Source organism: Lagopus muta, chromosome 6 (genome assembly GCF_023343835.1).
Source record: "Lagopus muta isolate bLagMut1 chromosome 6, bLagMut1 primary, whole genome shotgun sequence".
Lineage (NCBI taxonomy): Eukaryota > Metazoa > Chordata > Aves > Galliformes > Phasianidae > Lagopus > Lagopus muta.
The window spans coordinates 35876867-35897923 of NC_064438.1; the positions used below are offsets into that span (position 1 = coordinate 35876867).

Consider the following 21057-nt stretch of genomic DNA (forward strand, 5'->3'; position numbering starts at 1 on the left):
TGTTTTAGGGCTGTGATTCAGTATCACTCAAGTTTAAACATCCTCCTCCATGCCAAACATACCTTTAAAAATACAGCTTCTTAGAACTTATTACTAGTTATCCAGTACTGTTTAACTTCTTTGTTACTGACTGCCTAACGGCCACTGTTCCCTTTTGTCTGTCAGATATATTATAAAGTTCACTGGTCAATAAATAGTTTCAAAACTGAAATCCAATTTAAAGTTTTCCCATCTGCATTAGCCCTAAGTTGTGTAGTAAACTTTCAGACTCTAACAATGTTTCTCACTTCACAACACACTTAGTCCAAACTCCCAAAGTTAGTATTTTTGCACTTGATTGCCAATGCTTTGCAAAAACTGAAACATTCTTCAGCTGACTAAAAGCTTCACATCCTTAGAATGTAAAATCTAAATATAAATGTGGTGGGCGTATGTGGATCTTTTTTCTCTGAGGAGGCTCTGTTACGAATTTCCAATGTTTTACGCCACCACCAAGCCTCCGCTAAGCTGTGACACCTGTTCAGAATTTTCAGCTTCTTAACCCCTTATTATACTTTCTATAATCCCCAGAAGTGCAGAGCATGAAACAGTGTTCTTCAGTTCCAGACTTGTGGTATTAATTCTCACTGCCTCCTAGGTAACTTTCAGTGTTTTACATTAACATCCTTACCTTAAGGATTAACTAAATGGATGGAGTAATTTCTCTTAACTAATGCCAGAAAATGCTCAGGTTATCTGGCAGACCATGGAAAGACAATCTAAGAATTCCATAGGAGAAAGAGTTTTGGTTTGGTTTTTGACAAAACAAAGCAGAAACATCTTAGATGCAAATTTTAAGTAACTATGTTAAATGTATTGCTATAATCCATTAATAATGATTTGCCATTCTTAGGTTTTATATATTCAGCAAACTTTAGCAGTGCATAATGCTACGGAACAAAAATTATTTTGCCATCAGTCAATAGTCATTCTTTCTAACATTTCTGCTAAAAATAAAATGTATCTTTTAGTTAAAAGTCAATATATTTTGGTCAGACAAAATGCTTCCACAAGGAATCTTGTTTCAAAAGAAAGACTCTTACATTAAAAACCACAATAACAACCGTTATTCAATTTATTCATACATATAAATCAGAATTCATTTTAGACTCAAAAGATACGATATTGCAAGGACATTAATAAGTTTTTCCAAGTACTACAGAATGCTGTATAAATGTATTTGTTCAAGTGCTTCTCTGTCAGCATCCTTTTCCACATATACGTCATAGTTTAGCTGCACCTCCTCTACCCATAGGCCAAGCTGTATATCCGTCTGAAACAATGAAAACAGATCATTAAATTAACACAATTCTGAGAAACACAACAGGAGTAAGGCCAGCACAACATTAGGAAAGCAAAGCATAATTAGACAGATTAGTCACTGCAAATTATGCAGCACTGGATAAATTCATTTCTGGAAATGCCATTTAACTTAAATAGGAGTGTAATAAAGATAAATTTTAAAAGTTATCTCAGTTGGTAGTCTAGATATTTTGTTAGTAGGTTACAACTGCTTCTCTGACTGCATTTGTGTACAAGCCTCAAGCATCCTGACCTCAGGGCATTGTTTTGACAGGAAGCAGCAAGGGAACAGCTAACTGTACTGCACACTTACTTTCCTGTTTTATGTTTAGAGAATATAGGATAAGACTACAAAGATGTTCTCAGCTGGTGTGTGACTACACTCTACATTAAGAAAATGTCAAGTGACATCACTTCATCTCCTGGGGCTGAGGATCTATTACATCCATCAGCACATGGCAACAAGTGATTCAACTTCTCCAAAGCAGACTGTTGGCCAGCAAGCCACTTTGTAAGTAACTTTGTTATGTATTATCAGCATTTTGTTTCCCAACTAAAGCTAGCCCATATAATTTGTATAGGCATCATACACATAACAACTGTAAGCTACCAGTGACCCATGGCGGAATGGATGCAGAACAGAAGTCTGTCAGAAGTGATAGTACTCAGAGAACAACAGAACAGCAGCAACAGAGGATATTCAATATCATTTAAAGTTGCACTGTCACACTTTTTGTTTTCAACTGCAATTTAAAGCTATGTTAGTGATCGGATGCACCTGATGGGAGTCACTTGCCTAGCTGGGATACCATCTCTCTCCTCATCTGTACTTCTAATAGCTCATAATGGCATATTATGAAACACTCTTCATGCTAACAGCAGAAAAGAAGATAGGATACCATCAAGGATAGTCCTTTCTTCAATATGTTCCTTTTTCCCACTGGTTTAGTGAAACAGTTTGTCATATTTTAAGGCAATGCACAAATGTAAAGCTAAATAGAAGTAAAACTTTTAATTCTTTTCTCTAACTAGAAGTTTGTAAATATATACACCTATACCTGGACGTAGTCTTAAGGGGAGTGGGTACTGTCACAGTTCTGGCCTGAATCATGACTAAAATTATTATCACAGAAATCACATAATTATGCAGCTTACACAATATTATTTTTCATAACTTCATAGCTAAAGTCTTGGTAATAATACGCATGATAATGCAGTGATTCATGGAGCCTATTGATATAGACTGGGTTTTCCATTTTATGGGTAGGAACAATTAAACTACAGAAGATTGTTGGTGGTCAATCTGGAAAAGAATCTAGAGTCCTGCACATTTTAGTCTATACTCTGAATTACATACCCTTTCTGATAACAACACTGGCAAGCATCTAACCTCCAGAACAGAACTGCCACTTCCACAGAAAGTGACAAAATGTGTTGGCTAAAACTGGCTGAAAGAACTTACCTGGAGCTTTGAAAGCGATTCTTTAAGGCTTGGAACTGTAACTAACAAGGACCCTCTTTTCTTTACATTACGAGCAATAAACTCCCAAGCTCTGAAACACATTTAAAAGCAGATTATCAGGTTTTAGAGAAAGAAATATATTCTTTCTTTATATTATAACCAATAAATTCCTAAGCTCTGAAACAGTTTTGAAAATACGTCATCAATTTTCAGGGATAGAAACACCTCTGAGATACAACAAATCTAACACTAAAAGTCAATGGAGGCAGACTAAGCTTGAAGACTTGCTATACTGCTTATCACTCACTGTTTGTGTCTCAGCAAATAACTGTACAAACAAAATCAGACTTTATATTAACAACAGAGAGAATACATAGTCTTAAAATGCTGGGGTTTTAAAAAATTTTTTCACTCTGATACAGATATGCATGTCATTCTGTGTCAATACCTTCATCCTGGACTAAGATTAAACATCAACATTTGGTCCCTTTAAACTTCTGAAGAAAATCCAGTCCCCAAGCACGCAGTTTTATGAAAGCAGCTCTACACATACTTATTTTGCAGTTGTTACAAAAGTCTCTTAAAACATTACCAACAGAAATATATAAATATAGCCCCCAGCATTTCTTTTTTTTTCTTATTTTGCAAGTTGGTTCATTTCTAGCAGCACAGCAAATCATATTAAAAAGAATTTAATTTTCACCATTTTTCAAATGTAATTTGTCTTCATGGTACTAATGCAACATTAAGCCACTACAACTGAATTCTTGAAGAATTAAATGAATTCTCAGTCATGTACCTTGCAACAAATCTCCAGGCAATGTGCAACAGCAACTAATTCACCCATCCATTCTGTCTCTGTTTGAGATTATTGTTTGGTACCAAGAACATGCCTTAACTTAAAATGCTAGTGGAAACACAGGCACCCTTTTCTTTTAACTACCCATGCTAAAGGCACAGCAACTTTCGGCAGGTAAAGTTACTTAAGCTTTAAATGGATAATGATTAACAAATGCTCATCTGGAAGCATCCAGTACTCTAAAAAGAAGCAGCTTTATCATGCATTTATTTGTACCACGTCCTTACGAAAATACATTAGAAATATTAATATCCATGTTTTGCAGTGCATCTGTATCAATGCTGTGACATCCATAAGTCAGAGCAACCTGTCTTCTTTCTGAAAATCAAGCTTTTCAGAAAAGCTGAAAAAGCTGATAAGGTCAATTCAGACCCTTAACAGCGCAACCAGGAAAGATTTGGGTAAACAAAAGAACAGTATTCTGTGAGTTTAACAGCAGAAACTGCTGTAATATCTTAGCAGTTAAGAAAAACAATTAAATAAAGGCATTTTAAAACATTTCCTTACGAAATTTATGTAAGTAACTTCAAAAAGCACAACCTTATGGTTTTCCACAAGGGTACACATACAGTGCCAAAGAAATAGATTACTTCTTTGAACACGTAGCTTACTTGGCCTGTTCCAGTCTGTCAAGAAAATATTCAAAGACGTTATTCATTACAACAACATCAGCCTTCTGAAGAAGTGAAGCCTGAGTACAGATGTCTGCGTGAACCACCTGAAGGAGAAAAAAATTCACAAAGCATAAATTAATTTAAGACAAAATACCTCCTTCAAATAAACATTAAAACCAACAGCACATTACAACACATGCTATGACCTTCTTGAACCCATCACAAAAAGGTGTATTTCACTGATCTCACTGTAGATGCTTACAGTTAAGTTAAACTAGATAAGCATTTTTTTTTGAGAATATTTCAAGGCTCCTCACAAGCTCAGTGCCTTACTAAGGGATCGTAGCTAGAAAAAAACACTACAGACAAATTTGACAATTGAATTCTCATTACCTATATAAGGACTGGGATTGCTGGAAAGGCAAAATGCTCGCTGGCACTGGAAGACAACAAGTGCTTTAACTTCACAAGCAACTACTTCTCCAGTAAGCACAGGAGCTGGTTTGATTTCATTTACCTTCACCTATCAAAAAGGATATTAGTACGTCATGTCATTTTCAAACAGGTGAGATTATAGTGACAAGAGAATGTGAATGCTCATTAACACTCTGACAAGATGTGTCCAATTTCCTCTTCAACATGGAAAAGTGCATCACATCCTAAATCTGAGAAACAAACTAGAAAATCTTTTGAGGGGATAATGGAAAGAAACCCAATGTGAATATTCCTTGAATTCCACAAAACTTTTTGAAAGTGCATCCACATATGTTAAAATCATACAGAAAACCTGATCAACGTCTGGTCTTTTCTGTATGAACTATTACTAGGCTGTGCAGGGAATACATTAATGCTATGGATTCAACATTTCACATTTTGTGGATTCCTTCCAATATTCAAAAGATGTAAAAAAGAATTCTTGATTCTGAATGTTTGTATAGAAAATAAACATTTATCTGTTGAAAACCATTTTGCCCACTTCACATAACAGTACTTGTTGAGAGGGTAAGATACATACGCATCTTCATAAAGAACATGTAAAGCAAGCTGTTCTGATTGACAGAGGAAAAAGATACTACCACCCCTGCAAACTGTAGGAGTTCCAGTGGGGAACGAGATGACAAATTGTCACAGTTTATGATCCCAACTGATGCTATTAGGGTACATTATTGCAACTGAAATTGGAGCCAAACGTTTTAAGATCAGTAACAGCAGAAACAAAGGTCTACTGTATTAGGTATCAACAGCTTCATTTCCTTAAATTTAATGCTACCTACAATGAGTGGAAGGGAAGTAACTGTTCTTGTAGTTTACACAGAATTGGTAGGTTAGCGTTTGAAGGCTGTATTTCACTGAGAAATATGGACACCTGAGTTATCAGTCAAATGACAGCTTTCATCTCCAACGTGTGCATATCTGAACTACTTATCTGTTACTTCATAATATATGGAACATTTTAAGACAATCAATGTTTGTGATAATTTATCTTAAAATAGTGTAATATAGACAACACCTGCAAAGGTGAAAAGAAACTTCAAAAAGAAAGTTCAAACATCCAGGCAGCAGAGAAACAAGACCATCAGGAGTCCTAAAGAAGGTAGGTCCTGGTTGCAAATCTATATCCTAGATGCATGAAGCCACTGCTAACTATAAGTAAAAATAACAAACTATTAATTGAGGTGGTAGAGGTATTATGGATACAGCCTTAACTGCTGCCTCAGTACATGGGCTACAGCTTCCTGCAGTGGGGCAGGACAAACAGCAAGGGACAAAACTTGCCTCAGCTAGATCTAGCCGGAACTCATGTATCAGCACTTGGATTCCTCCATAATTTATTAGTGCAACTATGCAGTAAGTGGGATTCAGGTCAAAATTTCAAGGCAAAAGAGACATTTTAATTTATTCTCTTATTTTCCAGGGGAGAAAGTAACAAAACCAGCACTTTTATGTACAAAATACCTGAGCAGCAGTGCTTAATTCAAACCCAAGTGACTGATGGGCTGTTCCCAAAGGGATTTTAAAAATGACAGCTTGAAGGAGGAAAAGATCACACACATAAGTGGCACAAGACACCACATTACTACTGAATTTTCTACATGTCCTGCTAATGGCAGTCCTAGTATTTTTAGCCTTGATTCAGAAAAATAAGCTACCAGGAAATTTCAAACATATGTTGTCCGATGCCTCATTTACTTCAAAAATGCTTAGACCTCAAATTAAAATTAGACTGCTTTTACAGAACAGGTGACTGTGCTGATTAAACTGACCTTTGCAGCCCATTCTCATTAAACCCATCCTTGTTTCTACTGGGGAATGCAGGACCACAAGAGCATGTGGTTGCATCACAAGCCAGGCCCAGATACCACTCCAGCTGAAACAATGGGTTCTAAGTCAGCTGTACCTGATTTCTGTTCAGCTTGGCTATATGTTGGCACAACAGAGGACAGCAACTGATTTTAAATCTGTTGAACTATTTTATTTTCCTTCCAGTATCTACACATTTGCTCAGACATCAAAAGACACTGAGCAACCTTCTATATACTTTAACAAATCAAATGTAGATCAGGATTCCACCCTTTGGGAAAATGTTCTAACAAAAATTCAGTATATCCTGAAAAGCAATTATTATTTAAGAAAGGTCTCTTCAAAATCTGTGTCATAAATTATTATCAGCGGCTGGATTCTGACTTTCTTTTTTTAAGCTAGTATGTATCTCTAGCGAGGTAAAATAAAAACCTAAGAATGAGATATTCATAGCAGGGTGATAACAGAAGTCATGTGACTAAATTAGCATCTAATGAAATTCAAATACTAAAGTCCTCAGGCATTGCTTTGAAAACATACCATCTTCTTATCTTTATTCTCTGAAATGGATACATCAGCAGAATTAAGAGGTGTGAAGGAAAAACAAAGTCTTATAATATAGTACATAAAAGGCTGAAAAGCATATTTATGCATCTCCAGTTCCACTGAAGTAACTTGACAAAGTTCTAACTGAGACTTCAGTCTCATCAAAACAAGTACGAAGTACATGCAAAAATTGAAGGTTATGGATGAACTGTCAGCAATTGGTATTGAACTGGGCAACCCAATGACACTGCTTACCTAGAGTTATATTTATGTACGCTTATTATTTCTTTACAGTTCAAAATCAGCTATTTTAATTTCCAAGAAATAACTGCGCCCAGCGGTTTTTGTGACTCCACTCAAGAGCATATGCATATAACACAGGATTAAGGCCAGTATTTCACACAGCATATTCTACTTACCAATTTTTGCTGGAAACAAAACAACTGGTATTCCCCAAGAAGGGAAAAAAACCCAAATATTTTGCTCATTAAAATGATAGTACTAGTTATTTCCATAATAGGAGTTGAGAAACAATTCCCATAACGATATCACGTTGCTTGAAACTCATTTTGTTTGTGGAAAGTACACACGCACTGACATGCCAAGAAAACAAATTCCAATAGCCAAAAGTCCTTTAGGTGTTCTTAGATGCAAATTTACAAATCCTCCCTCTAGTGTTAATGAAATGCACAGACATTTGATTTTCTTATTCAAGACAGAAACTCTCATTCACTCAGTTTCAAGGAAGTTAGTGGCAATGCTGTTGTTCACTTCACTGGGAGAAACAACTAAGATGGATCTGTTTTGCATGAGCCAGCAGGTAAATCCATTTGGGAAAGAGGTTAAGACATACATCATGTTATCATAGCTTGGAAATTTTCCTTTTTCTTTCCACACTGAGATTTTTTTTCCCAATATAAACCCTTTGCTTAATATCAAAGCAAGCAAAGGCAGAAACAATTTTTCAGAATGCCAATTTACCAGTTGCTCTTGCAAACAGAATACCTACTATACAGTGGTTAAAAATATACACACATAGCCATATACTTAGTTACCTTTATTCTGTCAATGAACTGGTATTTTGTAATTGTCATTTCTTGCAACTGGCAAAAGTCTGCATTCATTTCTACTCCATACAGTTGAGAAGCTGAGCTATAAAGATAACCCTACATTAGGAAAAGGAAGTTTAGTAACCGTGATGCCTTTAAAACAACTTCAATACTGAATTGAAATGGAAAAAAAAAACAAACCAAACCAACCAAACAAAAACAAACAAGCCAACAAAAGTAAATATCAAGAAAGTATTTAATAAAAAAAGAAGCTAAGATGTGCCTTACAGTGGATGTGATATATTTTTCAAAGCTAGGCCCGTTTTGACAATTTCCACTTATGGCTCACACATTTTTTAATAAGAGATCCAAAACAACAGGTCAAAATAATAAAAAGAGTAGGAAATCTTCAACTTTACTTCAATTGCAAAGTAGATGGAAAAAGGCCTAGGATGGAAAAAAGCAATAGAAACCAAATTATAAAAATAGCAAGAAGGAAAAAGACTGTACTTTTTTTTTTTTCTTGTGAGAATGGAAGAAGAAAATACAGCAAGAGAAGAAAAAACAACTAGGACAGTTAATGTGAGTGAAGACAGAGGATGATCTTTCTCATAATATAATGGGATAATGGGATATTTTGGGACAGTCTTTGTCAGCACCTCTAAGTAGCGTATCACTGCCATTTTCAGGTGCTTTACAGAGATGCATATGAAAAAAAAAATGAGAAATTATCTCTAAATGATAAGCCTAAAATACTTCAGCAGTTCCGTTTTGGACTGAGATTTTAGAAATTTGTAAAAGATGTAAAAAAAACCAAAACCAAAAACACCTAGAACGAAAACCCTCAAGCCTATAGTGCCCTAATGGAGATACTGCTTTAGCTTCTATTTACCATCATCTCCGTAGAACACTTGGCAAACAATGGGAAACACCAGCAAACAGTGCTGAAGATAGAGATAGTTCAAGATGACTATATACTGCAATCTAATTATTAATGTTTTCTGAACTCATTAAACTCAGTGACAGCAACCTGTGAAGGCAAAGTTATCATTTCTAAACATGATAAAAAGGAGAACCCTTCTTACAAAACATTCTTCCTGCTTTTTCTTGAGACTATCTTCTACTGTAACAATACAATTTAAATACTTCATTTAAATACTTGAAAAGAAATTCAATAGCTAGCAAAAGTGTTATCATTAAAGGACCCAATACTGGAAATATTTACAAAAGGGTGTAACTTTTCTCATTTGAGCAGTCCCAAAATTAGATTATTCAGATGAGTAAAATTACATGCACAAGAGTTTCCAAGATTGAGCCCTAAACAGCCATTGACTTTTGTAAGAAAGTTGTAATGTGTGTTTTGCGTTGCTGTTGGCCATATGTTTCACCAGCCATGCCAAAAGCAATCAAAATTGCACTCAAGTTTCTCGAAGTATTTTATGTGCATTTTAAAACACAGAGCAGGACAATATGTTTTTGGAGACAAATTCATATCAAAGCCTTCCTTTGTATAATTCAACAGTTTGTCAGATTCATAAAGGAACTTAACATATCTGATCTATATATAGACATGGTCAAGACATATGGGACAAACTCACTTATGGAGGAGGAGAAGAGCAGGAATTAGCAAAAGAGCAGTATGTGTGACAGCAATATGCTGCTGTGTTGGACAACAGACTTTTCTGCTCCATAAGCAAGATCACTGGTATTCTCTTTCGCAAGGCAAGAGCAAAAACAAAAATCACTATGAAGCAGCACCATACTCTATTCAACCAGATCAGAGGTGCTGTTCAGAATGACCTGTCGAAGATTGAGTAGTGATAGTAGGAAGTCAGAGAAGAAGGAATATGTTTGTTACAGTAATAAAATATAAATTCCTGTGCTGGAAGTTACCGCAAATAGCACTGCACCAAGCCTGGAGCCAACGTCAACCACTACCTTTCCTGTCAGGTCAGGCAGTACATGTTGATAAAGAAACTTCAGTTCCATGAGGGAAAAGGAATGCGAAATAAACTCTGGGAAATAAGAACAGAACAAAGGTGTTGGGTGGGCAGTACTAACTAATGTGTTAGTAACCAATAAAATACTAATCTGAGGAGTTACCATCACTGAAAACCCATTTGCTTTCCTTCCTCAACTAGTGCAGGGGACCCAGGAAAACCAGAGATTACAGATCTGATCCAGCCTGTCAGCAGACTGCCCTGAGTCCAGGGATTTATTCCTTTACATGGAGAATTTTTAAATCCTTCTTCAATGGCTGATCTGTACAAGCAGATCACAACTTTGTGTACAACACAAGCTTTAAGACAGATGGTGCTCTCCACAGTTTTCAGTGCGCAAGAGAAGACTGAGGCTACTGCATGGGCTGCTACAGTATTATTTGCGTATACACTTTTTTCAGTGGTACGTAGCCTGATCAGGCTTTTGTGGGCAACTAGGGTCACTGATTCACAGCAAATTACTTGGACTTTTACACACAGGAGACTCCTACTGGTTATGGGAAATAATACTGGCCTGTGTACTGCACCAGGCTTCCATCAGATGGATGTTGTGCTGCCCAGCTGAGTCATTGCACAAACCAGTACGTATAGTTGAACAGAATTCACTTCTCATGTTTCCAAAAGAGCACTTACCTAAAGATGCAGTCTTGTATGAGCCACACTCTGTGCAGTAGTTCCTACTCATTCTCCCCTCCTCACACATTGTATCAAGAAAGTCATCATCATAAAGGAATGCATCAACATGAACCATGGGCAGTGGATGCTGATGTATCTGAGAAAAGGAAGAAAATGTAAGAAAGGCATAACCTTTTATATTTCTTAACTTTACTGGTCTATCTTTACCAAAATCCCCGAGGCCAAGTGTTTCCCTATTGAGAAGTAACAAATCAAAATTAAACCACAGAAATCTCGCATGAAAACTGGATCATCAAATTTCACTGAAATAACCAGTAGGCGGAAGCTGACAAAGAAATGAAAGCTGCAGGTTTTGACAGCTGAGTAGGAGAGCTGCTGTGAACTTTGTCTTCTTAGAAATTCTTGGCAATAGAGGAGGTACAAATTAACAGAAGTTTCTTCTCTTTCACAAGAGGAGAATATATACTAAGAAAGGGCAATTTTGCTTCTCATTTAAACCATCCAGGAAGTTTCATCTTGATGCCTTGTGCCTGAATCTAGACACACCCGATTTACACGAGTGTAACTTCCAGTCAGAAGAATAGCAGTTGAGGTGCTTGCTTTCTCATCATTTCAAGGGGTATAGTTTTTATCCTCCTGTTCCTTTCCTCCCTTTCATAGAGTGGACAATCTTTTTTTTTTTTTTTTTTTTTTTTTTTCCCCCCCATTTAAAAGCCACACAACATTTTCAGGAAATGTGTTCACTTTCCAGCTATTCTAACAACTCAAATAGAAGAGGTGCTCTCCCTTCCCACAGGGCTCACAGCCTACCTCTTTCTGAGCCATCACAACCTGAAAACAACTGGAAACTGCTTCTGGGTTGCCCAGATTATGGCAAAAGCAGAACACTGGCCCTGTATTTCTATTGTCTTTCAGGGGGCTGTTAGAGTCTGTTACAGAGCTAGTATTAAAGAATCACTGTGACAGGTAGCACACCACAAAGAATAAAAGCTGTGCCAAATAATTTATGATGAAAGTTTTAAGAAGTATGAAGCAAATTCCTTGGGGTCACGCAGTTACACAGAAACAGACCTGAGAACCAAACTGCAATTACCCATATCTCAATCCAATGCTCGTTCTCGGCTATAAGCAACTAGTAAAACTGCATAGCCCCAAATAAATGCATGGTTCAGCAAAAGGAGACCATAATGATTAGCTTACTTTCTGGATAGCTAGATGTTCTGAATTAAACATTGCCTCAATGGGTAAATGATTCCGCAAATCTTCAGCGATATTTTTGAGTACAACATCATTGTTCGTCATCACAAACTCATCAAAGTCACCTATAAATCAAAACAAACAAAAAACTCTGAACAATCATATGTAGATCATGTGGACTAAGTGATGACCAATACAGTATAGTTGCAAGACATAAACAATACCAGATGGATAAGGTTTTTATTTGAAATGCGTTTTTCAGCCTTTGTTAGTTTTTCCAGCCAATGACAGATTTAGGTTGTAATAACACTGAAAATAAACGTATCACTTTTTTGAAATCTCAAATTATTTTCATATTTATAAACTTATAACTCACATATGATGGACTGGACTGCCACTAAAGTGATACTGTTTCAGCTTAAGATATAAAAACATCAAAGATGTTTTTGAACTATTGGAGAAATTACAAAACTCACAGTTGCCTGAACGCACATAGTTTCGTTTTTTGATTTGTTTTTGTTTTTTATAAAAGTTTCTCTTTATACATTCCAATCTTTCTAATAAAGTGGTTACAAAAAAAAAAAAAAAAACAACCAGGGATAATGCACAGTTCAACAGTTCAACTTAGATTTTATGCGACTAAAACTATCAAAATATTTCAAATGTGAAAGAAAATAGGAGTAGATAAAAACCAGTAAATTCTTGCAAAGCCACACTGTAAATTCTTGCTATTTTTCCAAGATATCCCTGCATTCTTTCAACACTTTTTTTTTTCTTTTTTAATTTAGGCAGTTAGAAAAAGGACCTGGAAGGAACCTTTGGAAGTTACCAACTCTTCAACCCTTCTTCCAAGACAGAATCAATTCTGAGCACCAATATTTCTCCCAAGCTATTATCTAAATAAATAAATAAATAATTCTTGGATGCTGGAGTATCTACAATCTCCCTTATCAATCTACAATCTTCCTTATCAACCCATTCCAGAGATTGACTACACTTATTACCACTAGAATTAAGTACTTTTCTTAGTAATTAATCTAAATTTCTCTGCCACAACTTAAACTTCTTTGCTTCATTTACAATGGAAATAGAGAAATCTATTTTTTCTTTCATATAGAAGCTTTTTATTTCTTTGAAGACTCATCACATCCCCTCAGCCTTCATTTTTCCAGAAGAAACAAGATCTACTTCTTCAACCCTTTCTTTCATTCTTCCTCGAGTATGATCATTCTCATCACTCCTCTTTGGAACCTCTGGACTCTTTCATCCTTTATGACCTGCAGTATTCAGAACTAAACCCATTTATCTAGCTAAATGTTTATTTGCATCAACCGGACTTCTCACACCTTGCAGACAACATCCTGCTTACATACCTTAGTCTCATGTCAGCCCCCTATCTGACATTCAACTTGAGATCTGCTGTGCACCTGCATTGTTCCTTTTCAGTTATATTTTCCTCAAAAGAAGGACTATGTGAAATTCCTTTTGCCTGGAAAGGTGTCTTCTGGTGTTCAGAAGACACCAAACTGGTGGTTCTAAACAAAGGCACGCATCAGGTCAATACTACGTATGTGTAAAAGAAACAAAAACCACAAAACAAAAACTAACCACAAACATAACCCTAAAAAACACAGTCACTTCATCTTGATTTCTTAACACATTTGTCCTGTTCCCCCTCCCTTCCGGTTTGCCTCTTGCTCTATTTAGAATGCCACTAAGGGTACAGACTGCGATTTTCACATGTACATGTTTCACTCACCAATGCAGCTGGCAGCTTTTTTTTAAGTGTTAACAAAAAAGCTAATGTTTGTTAGCAGTGCTGTCTCAGGTGGAACATTCATATGAGCATGCTTGATGGCAAACAGGTTCAAAATAAATCTATGAAACACACAAATCTATGAAACACACAATAGTTTTGTGCTAGCACAAGCAGTCTCTCTTCCGAAGCACAAGCAACACCAGAAACAGTGAGAAAATTTAAGGCTAGTATAGGTAGGATCCAGAGACCAGCTACACTTTTAAGTATTAAATGCTACTGAAATGCTTTTTGCTTAAGCCCCGTAGTCTGAACAACACTATTAAACCATCACTCACCAATGCAAAACACCCTCTTCTTTGAAGGTACAATTGTAAATGGTTCTTCCAGTACTGACACCAAGAGATAATCCTAATTTCCCCCTAGTATTAAAATCTATTTAGTTTACTATTGACAAATGTACAGCAGTAACATACCAAAGCCCTCATGGGCATGGTACACCTTAGAAGACAATCTGCCATTTGAAACAGTTCAAAGATATGCCCTCCAAAACCTCAGCTCCCCAGAAGATGCAAACTTTGCAAAGAGGAACTGGGCAGGACAGAGGAGGCAGCTGCAAATGAAGCAGCACGAACAACGCAACAGGTGCAAAGCAGCAGTTCTTGCCTGTCAGCGTTTTAACGTTGAAACCTCTAATAAGCACCCATCTCAGTGAATCCCAGAGTTCGCTCAGCATTTCCAGATTCTTTAGGATCATTCCAGAAGTAGTGACTTTTCTGATCAGCTTAGAGAAGGCTTCTATGGATGCACAGAAGTAAACCCAGAGATTATGGAAAGGTGGACAAACTATTGCTTAAATCTGATAATATTAAGCTGGGAGAAATCTTAATAAATAATGTGGGAATGGGTCCATTAGCACTAGGACAGACCTTTGGAAAGCTGAGTCTGCAGAGGTAGAAAACATTTGAAGAAGCAAGAGGAAAAGTAGTGACATGGACAGAAAGAGAGCAGAAAGCTGATATTAGCAGCTGTACAGACTGGTGTCTGGGGGCAATAAGCCCCTACATCTGGCAGATGCTTTACAACAATACTATTACTATGCAAGAGACCTCATCCAGCTGTTAAGAGTATCAAATTCATATATATAGAGTTTAATGAAATGCAGGAAGAGTTTGTAGACCACCGTGCCAGCCATATCACATAGCAAGAGCACAACTTAGCTCCTCCATTCCTTTCAGAACTGATGAGCTAAGGCCTGCTCCCTCACACCCTGATGGACCTCTGCTGGCCAAGGGCAGCTGGAACGGTCCTAGAGGCTGCATGTCATGTCCCATCTCTGCTGCAGTGAGATGGCACTGTCAGTGGAAGATGGGCAGCATGCTCCCCTTCCTCAAATCCTGACTGTCCTCCCTGCTGGGACTACCATCTGTACAACACTTGTCACAACACTGAACTTCTCATGCAGGGCCCTCTGAGCTCCTCGTAGGAAACATGACGATGTACAACAGTTCTTGTGGATGATCTGTATGAACCTACCAAAAATCTTAAAACATCTGAGCAGCTCAAATGAAGAACATGAAATGTTAATACAGAAAACTAAATGGCCGTTGGAAACCATTTACGTTAATACTGAAACATAAATGGCCATTGGAAGTACTCCTTACCAACTGTCAGTATTGCAAGAAGAGAAGGAGGTTAGAGTATGTTCCTCCAAGGACAACAGAACAGCAGGAGCTGCACAAGGCATGCTCTGCACTTGCATGCTTACCCTGTGACTAAATGCAGGCTCCGAGTCACACCATTCCTGTCAAAGCAAGAACAGCAGCAGCTCCCACAATGCCTCATTTGCCTTGGCAGTGTGTAAACATTCAGATTGCCATCAAGTACAGAATGCAGGTGCCAAATATGAAAATATGTATTTCTGCCTCAGTCTGGTAATCAGCTCCACCCAGGTGTTTGACAAATCGTTCGCTCTTGAGAAATTCCGTATCAACTTATGAGGATCTTCAAAGAAGAAACTAAAATAGAAAACTATTTTTGCTATCATTTTAGTGCCTGTTGAATATATGAAATGCAGTCTGCAAACCTGGTGTTCATAGAGCAGACTGCTAACCAGGAAAGAAGCACACAGTTCATGAAATGCTGCAAGATGAATCACAATCATTTGTTTATGGAGGAAGTCTGAATGCCAGTGTGTTTGTATTTTACTTCAAAAACCGGTTTCACTGGATCTACTCAACACATACTTCTAACATTTAATCAACATGTTGCAAAAACTCTAATTAGCACCCTGGTGCTGCTCAATCTTTCTACAGCAAATACAACACATGCTAAGAAAACATCACAAAACCTCACGCAGTACAGAAAGGATTGCTACACTAACAGCTTCAGATCCAGGTACCATGTACTGATATCAGAAAATGACTTCATGTGGAAATATGAGGATTTAGCAAAAGCAACTGTAACAGCCAGCACTTTGTGGTTTCCTAGATATATATTTAGCCTCAGACACGTAAAAAGTGAATACAACCATCCACGTTACTTGATACAAAGCTAATTCAGTTGTGCAGTGTGCTTTTATGATACTGGACAAACAGGTCAAAGAGGAAGTCCCACATTTCTGAACATTGCTAGCCCCTTTCTGGCTAACAGTGTCAGAACCAGCCTCTGACCTCAATATATAAGATTGCTTCCTCAGGAACTCCAAATGCTTTTTGTATCCTTAAACATCACTAACAATTGGTAAAGAATATCTTGCTTTTTTTCCAGCAGAAATATAAATGGAGCTTATTTCATTAGTTCTTCTCATTCATAAACTGTAAGAAACTTCAAAGTTAAATTTTAAACTAGTCACTTCGCTTATCCATTTTCCAATCACGGGTTTCTCCCACCTTCGTTAAGTTTCAGTGACTAACAACTCAGAAGTACTTGGTATTCTTAGGATTTCTCTCCCACAGCAGTATCATTTGTCTCAACCAAGGACAACAAAGAAAATTAATGCCAGTTCCTAAAATTGGTGACAAGAGGTTTACCAAACAAGAGAGCAGTGAAGAAGATTTTTGGGATGGTATAATTGTAAGAAATACACTGCTGTTAACGTGGCTCTGCAACACTACCTGATCTCTTTTGCAAGGGTATTCTACTTGGATAAATCACTTCTACCCATTTGGACACAAAACCTTGCACTAAATTGCTTTTTCACATGCACAGAAAACCACACTTACACTTGGTTACATCACAGAAACCCATGCTTTTTTCTTTTCAAAAACTCATTCCACTTGCACTGACAACAGTATCAAAAGGAAACACTAGACAACATTCCCTATGGGAGAGGTTTTTTCCTTATTTTATTCTATATCCTTGTTTTGCAGAAATCAGCATCTGCTAACTTTACCTAGGAATGCCTAGGAACACAATAACGCCTCGGTCATAATATAAAAGCTGGACAAATGTGGTCTGAGTGTATGATGAAAAGTTTTGTTATCTGTATGCAGATCACCATAACAAAGAAACATATCTACCGTGGTTGGTTAAGTTAATTTTGTCAGGTACTCTTCCTTCATCACCTTCTAAAAGGCAGAGCTTACAGCACTGATGGACCTCAACCTCCAAGTTACAAAGTAAATTCTGCATCACTCGCTTACAAAGCTGATTTTCCCCCAGTACAAGTGAATCCAAAAGAAAAAAATAATCATACTTAATTATACGTCATTTATCCTTAACTTAGTGGATCTCTGATGGTTTATTATTCAGTTATTGTTTCAAACAATACAACATTGTATGAACAACTGGCAATTCAGCCTTCTAAATCACTTTGAAATCCTCAGCTTCAAATAATAAAAGCTTATAACAGAATGTATAAAATGGAAAAAGCTTGTAAGATTGTTTTACTTCGCTGTTATATAAATGAAAAAAAAAAGCTAGTATCAGTCTGTTATGGCTCTGCTGAAATTTTTTTTTTCCTTTATCTTAGATCCCATGACAGTACATTGAAAACCACAAAAGGTCTTTTTTTATCACCTTATCTGTGCTTTACTGACATCTATCAAAAGACGACATTGGTAACCTGCAACATGGCTCCAAGTACAGCAAAGATTTGCCACCGACAGTTGCCACTAAGTAAAGTGATTAGGTGACTTCAATCTTGAAATTAGCATTCCTGGGACTACTTACTTTGATTTTTGCATCGCTGTTGAGATACAGAAGCCTGATCAATCTCTGCTTTCATTGCTTATCTTCTCCAGCACCCACTCATACCAAATGCAACCCTTCCTGCTATTGAACATTTTTATGAGTTTGGGCAGCAGCAGAACAATTGGGAATACGTGCATGCACACATTTATATAGAAGCTATACATCAAATGCTGGGACCAACTGAGTGGGATCTTCAGGGGGGCTTCCCCAAGTGGTTTGAATTAACTCTTGGGCTTCACCCAAGCTTTCTTAGCCAGAACTTCTGGAACGTGCTTATTGCAAAAGGATATTAAAGCATTAATCATCTTATGATAAAAAACAAAACAAAAAAAAAAATCAGTTAAGACACCAAAGGTTCCTGTTATACTTTCCAAATGCTATTGTTTCATTTTCTCTGCGATCTAAGACTAACTCTAAGGAAAAGTTGGAAGGCAAGTCACCGTGAAATGACGTACATCCCACTGCAGTAAGTGGGAAGCGTTGCCCAACTGCGAAACAGCAAAGCAGCGTTGCTAAGCAGCTGCCTTAAAACTGTAACGTCTTCTTCCGTCATATGTAAAGATTTGGAACTTCTAAAATTTGCAAGACTAAAAATAGCATGACTGGTTATTTCGTTCTCCATTGGGACAAAGAAAACGAATAGCATCTTACACACTCTCATACCCATAATTACTAAGAAAGATTAATCAGAAATCATTAAACTGAGAACCTAAGCAGTGTTCTCTTAGCTCCACCTACATAAGGGTCTTTATATTATTTGTTTCACTAAAACATAATTTGGCTCTTTCCTGGAAAAGTTGGGGTTTTTTTGTTTGTTTGTTTGTGTTTTTTTGTTTGTTTGTTTGTTTTTAATACTAATCCACATGGAAATCAGAAAATATCAATTAAGTTAAATAAACATGGCTAAAAGGCAACCACTTACATATAGCTTTCTGTAAGGTTACATGCACACTCTGTTTGGGAGAGAAGAAGAAAGCCTGACCACAGCTAGCACTGCAACTGTGCCCCGTCTTCCTCAGCTGGAAGTAAAACTATAAGCACAACACCTTGACGGGAACAGGAATAAGCTGGCAGCAGGAGGTGGGGGGAAAATATTCACTACAGCAAAACAACTTATCAGTGAGGATACCATCTGTGTTTCCTTTTATCCTAGCCTTCCTAACTTTTACTGTTTTTTTTTTCATTCAGAATGCTATCACTACATCCTCACTTTTTTTTCTTCACCTGTATTGCTGTGCAGTACAGAAATACAATACCTTTGCATCTTATCTCACAGTACTGTTTTCTCTTGGCATACAGGAATTCCAAATTCCTGAGTTGTGTTCAGCATGCAACAACAGAAACCTTAGTCCCAGTTCCTCACAATCCCCTGACCAACCAGCACTAATTGTCATTGCTCTCCCTGCATGTTACTATCAGGACAAATGAGGACAGTGATCACTCAAACGCAACAATTAGGCTGCTGGGAGGGGAGGGAGGGGAGCAGGGGACGGGACCACAGTGAAGGTAACTGTCAGCATGCAGACACAGCTGTTCAGAGAAACAGAGGCAGCATATAGAGAGGAATCATCAAAGTGTTTTGTTGGGAACATCACCCCAAACATTTGTGATTTTGGCAAAACTACAGAAAGAGAACAGAAATTGGATAAATGCCTCTGCTTACTTACTACTCAGTGACAAAGGAACATAAACCAGCAATAGAAAGAGAGCTCTTTGCTTGAGTCTGAGCTCACTCGAGAAAGAAAAAAAGAAAGAGATGAACCAGAAGTACAAAGCTATTCTAGAAAAGTGAAGAGTGGAAAAATACGAACAGGTTAATGGCCTAACAAATCAATGAAACCATCTGGACAATAATTGTCTTAACAATGACAAATTCTTAGAGGTTTGCACAAAGCATTCTAATCCCCTCTCCTCTACTGTAGAGGCACATGTACATGCATGTACATTTTAGTGCAGAGTCTATAAAACCTCAAAATTACATCCAAGAAATGAGCAAATGATAGTAATTTTGCCAAAAAATGACCAGTAGATGCACAGACTGGTAGTTTCTACAAGCAATGGTCAGGGACCACATTTCACAGGCTCTAAATTCCTCCACAAGTCTGTCAATCTGGGAAATCAAATTAGCCTAAATTTCACCAGTTGCTACTGACATGCTGTGCCCTAATGTTACCTATATATGCAGATACATATAGACATGTATTTGTGTACGCATATGTGTAAATAAACACACAAGAAGAACGTCTGGTTACAGTTAATTCTAATCATATCCATCAAACGCCAGCCTTCATCAAGCCTGGGGACTCCCCATCTCTCCTCTAAGCGTGACTTGTGCGTGCCCTGAAGCATCTGGCAATAACTTTCGTATCAGCCGACGGGCCGGGCTACGAGAGCAACGGGGTCTCACACGGTATGCGCTGCGTTTCCCGACGCAGCAGCCCCTCCTGCCCCTCTCCATATTGGAGGCCATGGCAACAAGCAGCACACGGTGCCCGCGGCTCCAATACCCGCAGGGCCACCGGCAGCGGCACGCTTTCCGCCTCAGCCCTTCGGCTGTCCGTCCCAGCACCGCCGGGGTCGCGCCCGGCCTCTAACTCTCCCCACGCGTTTATAAAACCGTCTCCAGGCTCGACGTGAGGCGCCGGGACATCAGACCCGGACAAGAACGACCCCAGCGCATCAAAGCGCGGGCGTTCGGCGGACCCCGTCCCGACAGGCCCCGCCGAGCCACCCGCGCAGGCTCGGCGTGGCCCCTCAGTGCCAGTGTTCGGCTCCCCTCGGCCTCCCGCCGCCCGGCCGCTTACTGCTGTGACGCATCCAGTGCAGCAGGCGGGGCAGGTCGGCGGCGCACGTGCCCCGCACGGCGGCCAACACCGCGCGCCGCGCCGCCGCCAGCTCCATCGCCGCGCGCCAAGCCGACGCCAGAGGGCGCCCTGCCTCGCGCCCAGCCACTCTGTGACCGTTGCCGCGCAGGCTCAAAAGGTGGCCTAGAGGAGCCCTCTCTCTGCGCACGCTTGAAACGGAGATCCCGCCCACTGCGCACGCTCCAGGGCTGTTCCGCTTCAGCCCCGCCCGCCAGCCACTCTTAAGGTGGTACGGCGG

The 21057-nt window shown here is 38.5% G+C and overlaps 1 protein-coding gene across 3 annotated transcripts; it reads right to left on the reverse strand.

Moving 5' to 3' along the window:
• Positions 1-844: 844 nt before the first annotated feature.
• On the reverse strand, positions 845-20978 carry LOC125694339 (uncharacterized). 3 transcript variants are annotated; one of them, XM_048947364.1, is made up of 8 exons: positions 20760-20978; positions 12009-12130; positions 10806-10944; positions 10066-10187; positions 8179-8289; positions 4274-4380; positions 2804-2894; positions 845-1312 (listed from the first exon to the last, which is right to left on the reverse strand). In XM_048947364.1, exons 1-8 carry the CDS (start codon positions 20854-20856, stop codon positions 1196-1198), a joined length of 906 nt encoding a protein of 301 aa, XP_048803321.1. In that variant the 5' UTR covers positions 20857-20978; the 3' UTR covers positions 845-1195. The 3 variants fall into 3 exon arrangements, with proteins under 3 accessions (XP_048803321.1, XP_048803323.1, XP_048803322.1); XM_048947366.1 differs by lacking the exon at positions 20760-20978 and adding an exon at positions 20463-20727; XM_048947365.1 differs by lacking the exon at positions 20760-20978 and adding an exon at positions 14100-20397.
• Positions 20979-21057: the final 79 nt, after the last annotated feature.

Coding starts and splice junctions, on each gene's coding strand:
- LOC125694339 (XM_048947364.1), bottom strand. CDS start 20,856: ATGGAGCTGGCGGCGGCGCGGCGCGCGGTGTTGGCCGCCGTGCGGGGC. Junction 12,131..20,759: donor GCACTGGATGCGTCACAGCA/GTAAGCGGCCGG, acceptor TTTGATTTATAG/GTGACTTTGATGAGTTTGTG. Junction 8,290..10,065: donor TTGGTGCAGTGCTATTTGCG/GTAACTTCCAGC, acceptor TTCCTAATGTAG/GGTTATCTTTATAGCTCAGC.